This window comes from Nelumbo nucifera, chromosome 1 (assembly GCF_055504915.1).
Source record: "Nelumbo nucifera cultivar China Antique chromosome 1, China Antique-T2T, whole genome shotgun sequence".
Lineage (NCBI taxonomy): Eukaryota > Viridiplantae > Streptophyta > Magnoliopsida > Proteales > Nelumbonaceae > Nelumbo > Nelumbo nucifera.
In genome coordinates this window covers 111,214,631-111,227,845 of record NC_142649.1, presented here as the reverse complement: position 1 = coordinate 111,227,845, position 13,215 = coordinate 111,214,631, and the positions used below count along the sequence as shown (strand labels likewise).

General features: G+C 41.7%; 1 protein-coding gene and 1 pseudogene across 2 annotated transcripts; one reads left to right on the top strand and one right to left on the bottom strand.

The window, feature by feature from the left end:
- Nucleotides 1–4,124: 4,124 nt before the first annotated feature.
- On the top strand, nt 4,125–6,074 carry LOC104589301 (FAD/NAD(P)-binding oxidoreductase family protein). Its single transcript, XM_010247563.3, has one exon. The coding sequence runs from the start codon at nt 4,498–4,500 to the stop codon at nt 5,956–5,958; it is 1,461 nt and encodes a 486-aa protein (XP_010245865.1). The 5' UTR covers nt 4,125–4,497; the 3' UTR covers nt 5,959–6,074.
- A 1,574-nt stretch (nt 6,075–7,648) lies between these two features.
- On the bottom strand, nt 7,649–13,015 carry LOC148803699 (noroxomaritidine synthase-like; annotated as a pseudogene). The gene is made up of 2 exons (XR_016081326.1): nt 9,251–13,015; nt 7,649–9,032 (listed from the first exon to the last, which is right to left on the bottom strand). The product of XR_016081326.1 is annotated as a noroxomaritidine synthase-like (transcript).
- Nucleotides 13,016–13,215: the final 200 nt, after the last annotated feature.

The window sequence follows — 13,215 nt, the reverse complement described above, 5'->3', positions numbered from 1 at the left end:
GCTGCCTAGTTGGATATCCTTGTATGGCGTGGAACCTAAACATTGATCTACATATCAGCCACATGGGTTCAGCCCAGCCTCTATTACAAGGCCTGGCCGAATTCACTGTAGGTGATAGTGAACCCCTGAGTCCATCACCATGGGCTCTTAATGGGCCCAACATTTACACTAAATGGTCTTTGGGTCAAGCCACCTTATAAAACCCAAGGACTATGGGCAGATGCAAGATTAACCCATCAGGTATTACCCTCAATGGTCTTACACTTAACCTCTCAGCCCATAATGATCAAACACTGCCTGACAAGAGAGGATCTCTCCCTTGGCTGCAAGGTACAGTGTTGCACCCTCTACTCACATGGATCCCGTGAATTAAAACCTTTTGCAAACATTTTGAAACCATAATATATATATATATATATATATATATATATATATATGTATGTATATCTCTATATAAATATATTTTGCAAAACAAATTTCAATGGCTGAAATCGGCTGCCGGCAGATTTGGTTTCCATCAGAGAGAGTGCATCCCTGATCATTCACTTTGTCCGACAAAGGGGTTGATCTTGTCACTATGATCACCTACTCAGATGAATTCTCAGACTGTCCTAACATACCCAGGTTTTGACCCCCTCTAAAGATCTCATTGATTGGCATATCAAAGACAGCCCAATCCAACACCTAGTGTAGTATCATAATCGAGTCTAGGGGTCAGGTGTAAATTCCAGTTTTGCCCATGTATCTCCAAGGTCCAGGGCAATACTGGAATTCTGGTCCGGTTCAGGGTTTCAAGAAAACCCACGCTGTATGTGCCTCAGGTCTCACCCTGGCAGCTGAGATAAGCCACCCCAACCAACTTGGCGGCACATCAGTGTCAGCCTTGGCAAGATAAATCTCCTCAGATCTATCAAACGGCTGTAAAGATTCTAAATTAACACGAGTCTCATATGTGTTCAGTTTAAGGGTATTACACAGAAATACACCATAATAACATGAACCAAATATGTATTTTATTCATTTACATTAAATGTCATAAGGTACATCATTCTGATTGGAGTTAAGGGCATACATTGTCTAACACTTGCCCCAAAGACAGTTTTCCATTGCCAAGGATAGACCACCTCGTCGACGCCACCGTAGGGTACGAGTTGCTCAGCTTCATGGATGCCTTCTCCAGATACAATCAGATCAAGATGCACCCCGAGGACGAGGAGAAGACATTGTTCATTACCAAGCATGACACATATTATTACAAGGTTATGCCTTTCGGCCTCAAGAATGTCGAAGCAACCTACCAACGCCTCGTAAACAAAGTCTTCAAGCACCGGATGGGGAGAAATGTCGAATCCTACATTGACGACATGGTGGTGAATGATGAGAGTAGAATTTATCATATTTTTATCCCCAATTATTCTGTCTTTTATAATAAATTAGCATCTAATTGGACTCATATCTCTTGTATTTTGGTCCAAGGTATGAAAGAAGGCATCAAGAGCAAAGAAAGACAAATCGGATGATTTTTCACAGTTTTGACATTGTTCAGTGATCTGGGCCTAACTCGCGTTTCCGAACTCCGAATGGGCTGATTCAAGATCCACTGGAAAGATAAGAGAAAAATCCACAACTTTCATGTTTTGGGCTTTCACAGATTCGGCCTGCATCGAAGTTAATTCCGGGTCCGAAGTCGCGGAAAATTCATAGGAATGCCCAATCCGCAGCTGAAGCCCAACTCGCAGAAAAGCCTGGCTGAAGCCCAATTCGCAGAGGAGGTCTATTACGAATCCAAGAACAAGAAACTAAGAAGAATCCTTCTAGATTTAAATTCTTGATGTAATATTAGAGTGATAAAAGGATTGAGTTCAAGAGATAAAGAGATAGGATTAGAATTAGGATAGGACTTTCTATTTCTTGTAAAGATCAACTTCAAGAGAAAGTAGGAGACCACCCCCTCCCCTTTAATCTATATAAAGGAGGGGGCGGACCAGCTTTAGGAATCACTTGATCACTGAACCATTCAATCATTCAACTTCTGATTTGAATCAAGGAGCAAGGAGCAATCAGTCAAGAAGGGTTCAAGAAAGGTTCAAGAATTCAAGAAACTTCAAGAAGAGGAAATCTCAGCACCATGGGCGAATTCAAGAGTTCTTTCTTCCCCTTTGTTTGTTTTAATTCTTCCATTATGAACTGATTTGTTTCTTGCCAGGGCTGTGGAAAGCCTAACCATGTTAATGAATATATTTTTATCTTCTTGATTTATCCAAGATTGTGATTTCCATATAGTCTATGAATTATTGTGCTTAATGCAATTAAGAGTTTGGCCACCTCTTAATTGATTTGGGTTATGTGAGTGAAGAGCTTGAAAGTAGACCAACACACCTCGGACTTAGCTGAGACCGTTAATACTTTGCGGAGATACAACATGAATCTCAACCCCAGAAAGTGTGCATTCGACGTCACATCAGGCAAGTTCCTAGGCTTCGTCATTACACAACGAGGTATAGAGGCCAACCCAGAGAAGATCCAAGCTATTTTGGACATCGCACTACCTCGGTCAGTGAAGGAAACCCAGAGGCTCACCGGCCGAGTGGCCGCCCTCAGGTGCTTCATGTCGAATTCAGCCGACCGTTGCCTGCCCTTCTTCTGGGCCATCAAGAAATTGAAAGACTTCTAATGGATCGAAGAGTGTCAACACGCCTTCAAAGAATTGAAGTCCTACCTCACCTCTCCTCCCCCCCTCACTCGGCCACTCCCGGGAGACGTCTTGTACTTATACCTCTTGACTGGGGACGAGGCCATCAACTTGGTACTTATTAGAGAAGATGGAGTGCAGAGACCAATCTACTACGCTAGCAAGGTCCTCTATGACACTGAGACCGGATATCCCGAGGTAGAGAAGCTAACCTTCGCCTTGGTGGTTTCGGCCAGGAAGCTCAAGTCGTATTTTCAAGCTCACACCATCACGGTCCTGACCAATCAACCCGTACAGACCGCATTCGGACCATCCGAGCGCACCTATCTCTAGGCGGCCTCAAGTATAAATACGGGCAACCCTCTCAAGGTAAACATCTACATCTACAACTTTGGAACTTAGACAAGAGCAAACACTTGAGAACTCCTAATCTCCTTCATGGCCTCATCTGAGTGTTTACCCCTCAGGTCTCGTCCGCCTTGCAGCTCCCTTGTACTAACTTGACCTTCGGAGTCTCCGCCTTGGGTATCAACCCGGGACCTCTGACGTCCTCCTTCATTCTTTGTAGGACCAACCTGATAGTCCTTGGCCACTCCGGACCTCGGACCACTCAATAGCACCTCAACTTAGGAGCAAATTGACAGTGTTGCCCTCAGCCCATTTAACCCGGCAATAGGAGCAATCGATTTCTTTATGAGATTGTTGTTTAACATGATGAATGGAGAATCAATCAACAGTATTTTGAAGTTTAACATGTACCTTTAATCACTCAGACTAGGAAGGCTGGAGAAAATATAAAAAGTAAAAAGAAATATAGTATAATAGAGGTATTATAGGATGATATGATCATCATAATCGATTGTCTGGTGCCAGTAGGCCACATGGAGTTCAAATTTGGTTCTAAACTTCTAGGACAAGAAGAGAGAGAGAGGTCACGTCTTTGCCCCACAAGGAGTCGCCCCTCATCGGAAGATGTTCCCTATACACGACGGGGATGTGCTGTGGGGCGTTGTGGGGCAGAGATGTAACCTCTGAGAGAAAGATGCTGGATTTTTTGCCCAACTTGAATGGAGGAGGTGCATGGTCAAGTCATACTTATACAGCACAAGTCAAGAGTCTTACTTAGTATGAGCGGGATAAACTTTTCATTTTGAGTGAATTGAGAGAGTTAACATCTACGCCCCACGAGGGAGTGCCTCACAACGTTCCACAACACATCCCTACCGTATATTAGAAACATCTCTCAATAATAATATCAGAAATGATGATATCATCATCGAATTGAGAAGGAATGTGTGTGAGAGAACATTTGGCTGGCCTTCATTTTGTGGGGCGTTTTTTGGGCGCCAGGCTGTGAGGCGCAGATTTAAACTCGTTCCCAGCACGATGCCAAGCACCTATTTATACCTTTGAATATCCTATTACAAACAATGAAACAACCGAATTCCATTCGAATATGACATAAATCCAATGATCCGATTCGATCGTTTGCAGCTCTAGTTTGGCAAGCCTGCACAATTTGAGTTGAGTTGGGTGGTCTGAGAAACGCCAACCCAAGCCCGGTCCATTAACAGCCCTGGTTTAATCAACTCATCAAGCCTGCAAATTGAGATGGCCCGGGTCGGAATTGCCATCTCCACTTCCTTCTTTACAGAATTGTGGTTTCGAGCCTTCAACGGATAAGGAAAAACTCGAAAGAACGACTCTTCACTCCTCCGTGGTCCCTAGCGTGATCTCCATGTCCTGTTTTTCTAGCTCTCTCGAAATTCAAAAAATAATCCATTAATCGAAAAAATAATTCATCCATGACTTTCAGTTTCAGCTTCTCTCTACCACTCTCAAAACCTTCCCTGCTGCTTCCTTCTCCTTCTCGGGAGCTCCACAGACACAACCACCGTGCTAGATTCAGAACCCGAACCGTTCAAATCTCCGTCGACTCTCCGGTGTTATCTGACTCCCCGCCGGAAAAGAGCACAGGAGTTGTCGTTGTTGGAGCTGGGCTCGCCGGGTTAGCTGCTGCTACTCGGCTCCACTCGGATAATATCCCTTTCGTCCTTCTAGAAGCTTCGGACGGAGTCGGCGGCCGCGTTAGAACCGACGTCGTCGACGGATTTATCCTGGATCGAGGGTTTCAGATCTTCATTACTGCCTACCCTGAAGCACAGAAGATCCTCGATTACAAAGCACTCGATCTCCAGAAATTCTACTCGGGCGCTTCCGTTTACTACAACGGCGGGTTCCATACCGTTGCTGATCCGCTGAGGCATTTTCCGGACGCGCTAAGGAGCCTAGCAAACCCTATCGGATCCGTTCTCGATAAACTACTGATCGGGTTAACGAGACTTAGGGTTTTGAGTAGATCGGATGAAGAGATATTGTCTGCAAATGAGGTTCCCATTATTGATTTGCTTAAAACGTCAGGGTTTTCTGAGTCCATCGTTGATCGGTTCTTTCGGCCATTCTTCGGAGGGATTTTCTTCGATAGGGAACTCGAAACCACTTCGAGATTGTTCGATTTCATCTTCAAGTGCCTCGCTTTGGGCGACAATGCGCTTCCCGCCAAAGGAATCTCTGCAATTCCAGAACAATTAGCAGCCAAACTTCCCTCCGGCTCGATTTTCTTGAACTCTAAGGTCGTCTCCATCGATTTCGACAATTCCAAGTCCAACCCCCCGAGCGTGAGATTACAGAGCGGAGAGGTCCTGAAGAGCGAGCTAGGAGTGATCGTAGCAGTCGAAGAACCTGAAGCAGACAAGCTTTTGGCGGGAAAGATCGCCGGACGACGGCCCGGGAAGAGACGGCCTCGGAGTACGGTCTGTTTATATTTCTCAGCTGACCGGGCTCCGGTTCGGGAACCGGTTTTGTTCCTTAACGGTTCCGGTTCGGGAATCGTAAATAACATGTTTTTTGCCACTAACGTGGTTCCATCCTACGGTCCACCCGGGAAGACATTAGTATCGGTTTCGTTAATCGGTACGTACGAGGGTGTCTCTGATGAGGATCTGGCATCTGAGGTGGTTCGTGAGCTTTCGGACTGGTTCGGGAGTTCAACCGTGGGCTCATGGAAACATTTGAGAACCTACCATATCGGGTTTGCACAGCCGGACCAGAGCCCACCAACCGATCTGATGAAGAACCCGAAGATTGAACTAGGTGTCTATGTTTGTGGTGACCATCGAAACTCTGCTACTTTTGATGGAGCTTTAGTTTCGGGAAGGAGAGCGGCCGAGGCTCTACTAAAGGATAGAGCTTTGGCTGCTGTATAGCTGAATTTTTCATTAAAATTCATTCTTAGTCTATTTGTTCTTTCTGTAATTGAATATCAGCAAGTTTATATACATGTTTAGCTTGTCTATTCATATACTTTGAAGTTCATACTAAATTTACTACTGGAATTGAAAATTTAAATGCAATCTCATTACAAATATTTTGAATCTGACAAGAAAGAAAGAAAATGGGATAACCTAACTCATGAGCAACTTTGTTACATGAATCTATGAGTGGTAAAATTCCTATTCGTTTTCTTTTTGGTTTGATGAAGGGATATGGGGTGAGTGTCTTATTGAAAAAAAAAAAAAAAGAAAAAGAAAAAGAAAATGACTATGACAAAGTTCTTAGAGTTCAATAGAATGTTTTTTTTTTTTAGAGTTCTACACAACAAGGCTTCAACATTTTTGTGAGTGAATACCAAAAAAAAAAACATTTATGTGAGTTGATCAATGTCAATGGCATGGTAGTGTGGAAAACTGTAAGAAATTAAGGCTGTGTTTGGTTGCAGTGTAAATGAATTTTTAATCATGAAAATAAGGTCGTGTTTGGTTGCAATGCAAATGCAAATATGTACATTGCATATTTACCCTCTTTTCGGTTCATGAATGCAAATACAGTTCCGATTTTAAACTGTTTTTGCACTCATTTTGTTTGTTTGAAATCGGTGCTAAATGTGAGCCCCATCATTAAATGCTCTAACTACCTTATGCTCCAATGCCTTAATTTTGATTAAAAAGTTGATTATCAAAAGAATACAAAATTGTATCCAAAAAATAAGTACAGTAATAATATCTTTTCAGAGTATAAAAATGTCAAAAAATACATTTTTGATCTAATAATCATTACTTTTTTACATATCAATGTAAACTATACATACTCCAATTGGACATTTGTATTACAAACAAATGGAATCTAAGTCACAATCGATTTAATGAGAGTGTAAATGGGGGCCAGATCATTGTGCCCATTTACACTCGTTACATTTGGTTACAACCTCTTCAGAGTTAATATCATCCCAAATGATGTTAACCTTCCACCTCTACCAAACTACCACTGCTTCTTCCCCGCGAAGGAGAAGAGATAGAGATTCCAGGGAAAGGCATGACAATAAGGATATTGAACAAACTTCTAACCGTTGTGGTGGTAGCAATTACCACAATCAATTATATTGCTCGGAGAGGGATAGGGATTACAAGCGTTGCAATAGTTCTCCTTGTCATGACCAATGCCATTCTCCCCCTATCTGGTCGTCTCCAACATCGCCTTTCAATCGCTTAAGGATTTCTAGTTGTTGCCATAGGTCCAACAATTTTCAGTTGCTAGATTGGAAGGAAAAGAAAGATCTCATTAGATATGAGTTTTTTTTTGCTAGATCTGGGTCTAAATCTTGATTTTCAGTTGTCAATAACAGCTATGTAAGATCGGGACTTCTCGTTACGTTCACTGCAAGAAATTTGGTTTTAACCTACGGTTTTATTCCAGCGGTCATGTCTTCATGCAGGCAAAAACCGGCAAATTCGAAAATAATTAAACTCAATTAGGGGCCGGCGGTCACAATTGAACTAAAACAGTAAATTTAATCTCTCGACGTTTATTATTTAAAAATAATAAAAAATAGATAAATTTCTTAAACTATTTTATGATTTAGTTAATTGACTAAATGTATCCTATTATTTAACCGCTAAATGTTCCGTCACAATATATGCACATTAACATCACGTGACCTGTACAATTTTTTAAAAACTCAATATTGCCCTCTGAGCCCCCACTCTCTCTCTTCTAAGACCTCCCCTCAGCATCGGGAAACACGTCTTCTGGTGAGCGGAAGTGGCGGATTCAGCCTCAAGGATTCACACATGGTTGCATGGAAATACACCAGATCCTTCACATCTTCTGAATCAAACACCTATGGCTGCTTTTGATCTCTAACGACACTTTCCGCTTCCTTCTTCTTCTTTAACTGTATCAATTCATCTAGGATCTTTTTCTCCACGCAAGGGGTTGTGGAAACCAACCAGAGGAATCAAGTGAGGGACGTTCCCGCCAAGTCCCGCCCAGCAAACAAGAAGCCCAGTGCAGTGTCTCTAAGGAACAGATCACTGTAAGCTTTGCTTTCTCCATTTTGAGCTTGAGAACTCATGTACATAGCTATCAAATCACTTCCCTACACCCCTTTGCGCAGCTATTCTCTTTTCAACGAAATGTGCTCTAACAAGTGACGATTTATGATCTTCCGAGCACTGGCCAGTCTCCCCTCACTCCCGACCCCCAACCGACCCAACAGCTTCCACAGCTTCCTGGAAATGAAGTGCCTATGGAACACACCTTCCGTCCCGTCGTCGATGGCTTTACCAATCTCATTAGCAGCAGAGCTCAAAGAGAGCGAGTTCGGGTTTCTGCCGAGGACAGCCGTATAGGCACTGTCGAATGCAAACCTTATGAACACATCTTCCAAATCCAGGACGTTGCTAGCAGCTTGAAGCATCAAGCTCAGGAGTCCATCATCCACCAGCTTCCTTCTCACGCTGGCCGTGAAACTCCGGAACTCCTTGGAAGCCAAGACGATGTGTGCTATCTTCTTGTGAGCTCACCACTCATCGTCGTCCAGAGTGAAGATAACATATCCGAGCATATGGGATCAGTTTAGTTTTCCTCCTCCCTCCTTGTCCGGTGGAATGCCCGAAGAGCTCTGATAACACTCGTCGTCTGTATCCGAGTGCGTGGAGGGGTCCGCCGCTGCTGCAACTTGCTGCGGCGGCAGTGATGAAACAGGGACGAGGGTGAATGGGGGAGAGAGAACGAAGGGATGAAGAGAGAAAGAGAGAAAGAGAGGGAGGGAGCCCTTCGTCGGTGGCTGTTGTCACCTGCGACGGCTGTGCCGAAGGGCTCGTCGCCTCGTCGAGCAGTATTCGGGCAAAACAGCAATGGCCGCAGTCATTCTCTCTCATTCATCCCCTACTTCCTTTAAAGTTAAAACAGCGACGGTGGCACCCCTCCTGGCGATTCTTCGGGCCAAACAGCCCTTCGTTCCGAGAATGGAGCAGCAGCGATGATTTTGTCGTTAGAAACGCTGAAGAAATCACAAAAAAACAAGATTTTAATCAAATTACGGTACAGTTTGGTGATCTGGGGTGACTTTAAGAATATCACCAAAAAATAGCTCGGTGAAAGCTTCATTCACCGGTTCCGGTGACTACTCAATACCAGTTACTTCATACCAAAATGATCGAAAGAAAAAAATAAAAAAGAAACATAAAAAAAAAAATAACTGGAGACGATTGGACTTACTTGATCTTGAAAGAAAATACTTGAAAAAGGAGAACAGGAGTCTCACAACGGCGGCAAACTGTAGATTCTCCGGCAGGCAGAATCCAGTGTTATCAAAGGGGCTTTTAGGTGCAAAAATGACAGGATGTAAGTGCTGAATTAACTAAACCATAAGGATAGATTAAAAAATTTATCCTAAAAAAAAATACAAAAATCTTTAGCGGGATCCCGCAGAAGAGGCTAATCGCACGGAGTTCGTTAATACCAAACGGCGAACACGAAACCCTCGCCCATTTCTTAGAGTTCCTGGAATACCGCCATTATCTTCTTTCTTCTTCTTCTTCCAGCGTTATTTCATTCTTCTTTGCCAATTTCTCCACCGATTCAAAGGAAGACAGTCTCCATGGATTTAGTAAACTATCAAGCCAGCCATGAACAGAGGTTGCCTTTAAAACTCGATTGGTTCAGAGAAGTCGATTTGAGCGAACAGAGATTGCCTTGAAAGCCAACCACAAACCGATTCAGAGGAAGATTTGAAGGCTGAGTGTTTGCATTGAAGCCAGAGAGTTCACTCGACTACATACTTCACCCCACTTCTTTAGGTGGTAAAGAAGGGCAGGAACGCCATCAAAGGTAACACTGCAGTACCCCACTTCTTTGCAAGAACGAGTTTCTAGATACAGACCCTAATTGCGTTCCAATTTTTTCTTCTCACTTCTTCAATTCTAAGTACTTCACTGGGTTTCTGGTTCCCTCGTCTAAGCTCCTTCCATTTGACACTAATCATTTTCATTGATCAGCATTTCATCTGCATGCAATACACACCACTATGCTTCTGTTACTCCTTTTGAAGAAGAGGGATTTCGAGCTTCACTAGTTTCAACTAGTGCCCTTAAATGAAATGGTTTTACTGGGTAATACACTTTCTCCAAAATAGTAAGATTTCTTAATTTCATATGCAAGCCCTACATTTTGGTGATTCTCGGATCCAATATCTTCATTTGTCCTATCAGGTTTTCTAATTTCTGTCATACGGAAAGCACTCCCAATTTCATATCCAAATCTACATACACCAGCTATCCTAGCTCATGTTTGAAAAAATATCTGATTGAGCATTTCCCATTAAAACATCAATAAAATCCGATGTATTATTTTATTTCCAAATCTTCCAAGTTTCATTTTTCCTGACACCCATGACCCACCCTGCAGCCCTGCCACCTCTGGTACAGTGTAATATAGGTAGGATCATAGGATAACTACTTCACTCATATCAGGAGAGAGCATAAATGAAGTATAATTCTGCTGCAATTTGGATCATTAGGTTTCACAAACTTAATAAATGGAAATTTTGGTTATGACCAATGTTTTGGGATGAGAAACAAAATTTAGAAACCATGCTGCCGACATTTCATAATATCCAATTTTCAAGGATTCAAAATCTATTCCAACACTTATCCATCAATATATATATTCCAACAGTTTGCAGTTTTGTTTGCTTTAAAATCCCTTCTTTGTGGATATTTTATGCAGCTTATCTGAAGGTATGTATGGTATGGTTGTGAAAAAAAAGGTTGTTACCCAATGTTGATCCCAGTTATTTTGGAGTTTTTTTTTTTAACAAAGTGGCTTTCTCAGACTCAAACCCAAATTCTCATGCTCGTCAGCTTAAGATTTTACCATTAGACCAAGCAATTTTTGCTATATGGTTAATATATCAAATATATTTATTTATATCTCAGAGGTCATTTCCTCAAATAAAGCCATTAAGTGGGAGGTTGTGAGCTCCATAAGGTCAACTCAAGTTTCATGTAAAAGGAGACTTCACTTGTTCCAACCAAAATTCATGAAAACACTTGTGCTTACAGGAGATGGTACATGATGAAAATACAATAGTTATTCTCAGGTTTATACACTTGAGATTTGTGGGTATGAAAACTATGGAGTTAATTAACAGCATGAGTTGCTATTTGCCTGTGCTAATAACACTTTGTACAGTATCCGTATGTCAAACTTTCTCAATTTGTGCATGCAATGAATGCCATTATTTTTCCTATGATGAAAAAGAAACTCTAAGCTAGTTATGTAAGCTTGGTAATTTTACTGCATGTTGTTCAACTAGTCTTTGAATATTATTTACTTTCTAAATATCAAAGACATGTTCTTTGTATCCTTTTTCTCTGTATTAGCTAGAACATAATAGTGTGTCTTGTTTAACAAATGAGCTCTACTACATGAAACCTCCTGTATTCTATATCATCACTGAGTATTTGGCAGGGGGCTCACTGAGAAAATACCTCCATCATCAAGAATCATATTCTGTTCCCATTGACCTGGTTTTGAAGTTGGCCCTTGATATCTTCATTATAAGGGGATAATTCATAGGGATCTCAAATCAAAAAATTTGTTGCTTGGTGAAGATATGTGTGTGAGGGTGGCAGATTTGGGGATTTCATGCTTAGAATCCCAATGCGGCAGTGGAAAGGGGTTCACAGGTACTTACCGCTGTAAGTTCTCCAACTTCTTTGGAAGGTAAAACTTTTACTTCATTACCACTAAAATTTCATCTCTGCATTTTGTCGAATACTAAAGTTTTTCCTCCAAATATTTTCAGTGTACTAATTTTCCATATACTTGGAAGAACCTACCCTGTGAACATCTTGTATAGCAAGACACCATGCGAAGATTATGCTGAAGTTACAATGAAGCAGGCATGTCTGTCCATATCACAAGCCCACCTGGTGATATTCTCAACTTTATGACTGGCCAAGATGAAATTGATGCAACATGTTATGCACTTGCACAACGCATGGAGTAGCTTACCTCTAGCACCAAGAAGGGGGTCTCTAAACTGTCAATACTACCCATTTACTCCCAGCTGCCAGCTGATTTGCAAGACAGAATCTTTCAGAAATCCGAGGACGGGGCTTGAAAAGGCATCGTAGCTACCAATACTGCAGAGACATCATTAACTTTGGATGGTATTTTATACGTCATTGATACAGGTTATGGTAAGATGAAAGTTTACAGTCCAAGAATGGGTATGGATGCTCTCCAAGTATTTCTGGTTAGTTGTGCTGCTGCAGATAAACGAGCTGACCGTGCAGGAAGAACAGGACCAGGTACCTACTATCGTTTGTACACAGATTGCCTACCAAAATGAGATGCTTCCAAATCCCGTGCCAGAGATCCAAAGGACTAATCTTGGCAATATAGTTTTGTTGCTTAAATCCTTTAGATAGAAAACTTACTGGATTTTGATTTCATGGACCCACCTCTACAGGATAATATCCTAAATTCCATGTATCAGTTGTGGGTCTTGGGTGCCCTGAACAATATGTTGGCAGTTTGACCGATCTTGGATGGAAGATGGTTGAGTTCCCATTGGATCCACCACTTGCTAAGATGCTCCTCGTGGGGGAACAATGGTTGGCTGACTTAGGCCCCATGTTTTTCTCAATGAAAGAGTTAGAGACATCAATGTTGGAACACAAGAAGTAGCAAAAGGAAGAGAAGACAGTAATGGAAGAAGAAATGGAAAACTTGAGGAAATTACAAGCAGAGGTGGAAAGAGAAACCAAAGCCAAGGAGAAGGAGAGGAGGGCGAGGCAACAACAACGAGTGTCGATGTCAGGATTTCGAACACCAAAGAAATTTGGCTTCTAATTGTATATTATGTTGTTATCATATTGTTTTTACTTAATCATTTTTTACATTGAAATGAGATATTTTACTGTATATAGAGATGGAGGTTTAAGCTGTACTCATGAGATTAACCCTGTTGGGATTTTGGATAATATTTTTGCAATCTTTGTGGTGCAAGGGGTTGAATGCATCTTTCCCCACTAATTTTTGCCAAAAAAAACTTTTTTTTTGTCTTAAATATCAATTTTATTTAAGAAAAATAAAAAAGAGAGAGAATACAAACTTTATATGGAAGCTTCCATAAAAAAAAAAAAAGCATAGCTCTAAGCCGACGGTCAACTAAT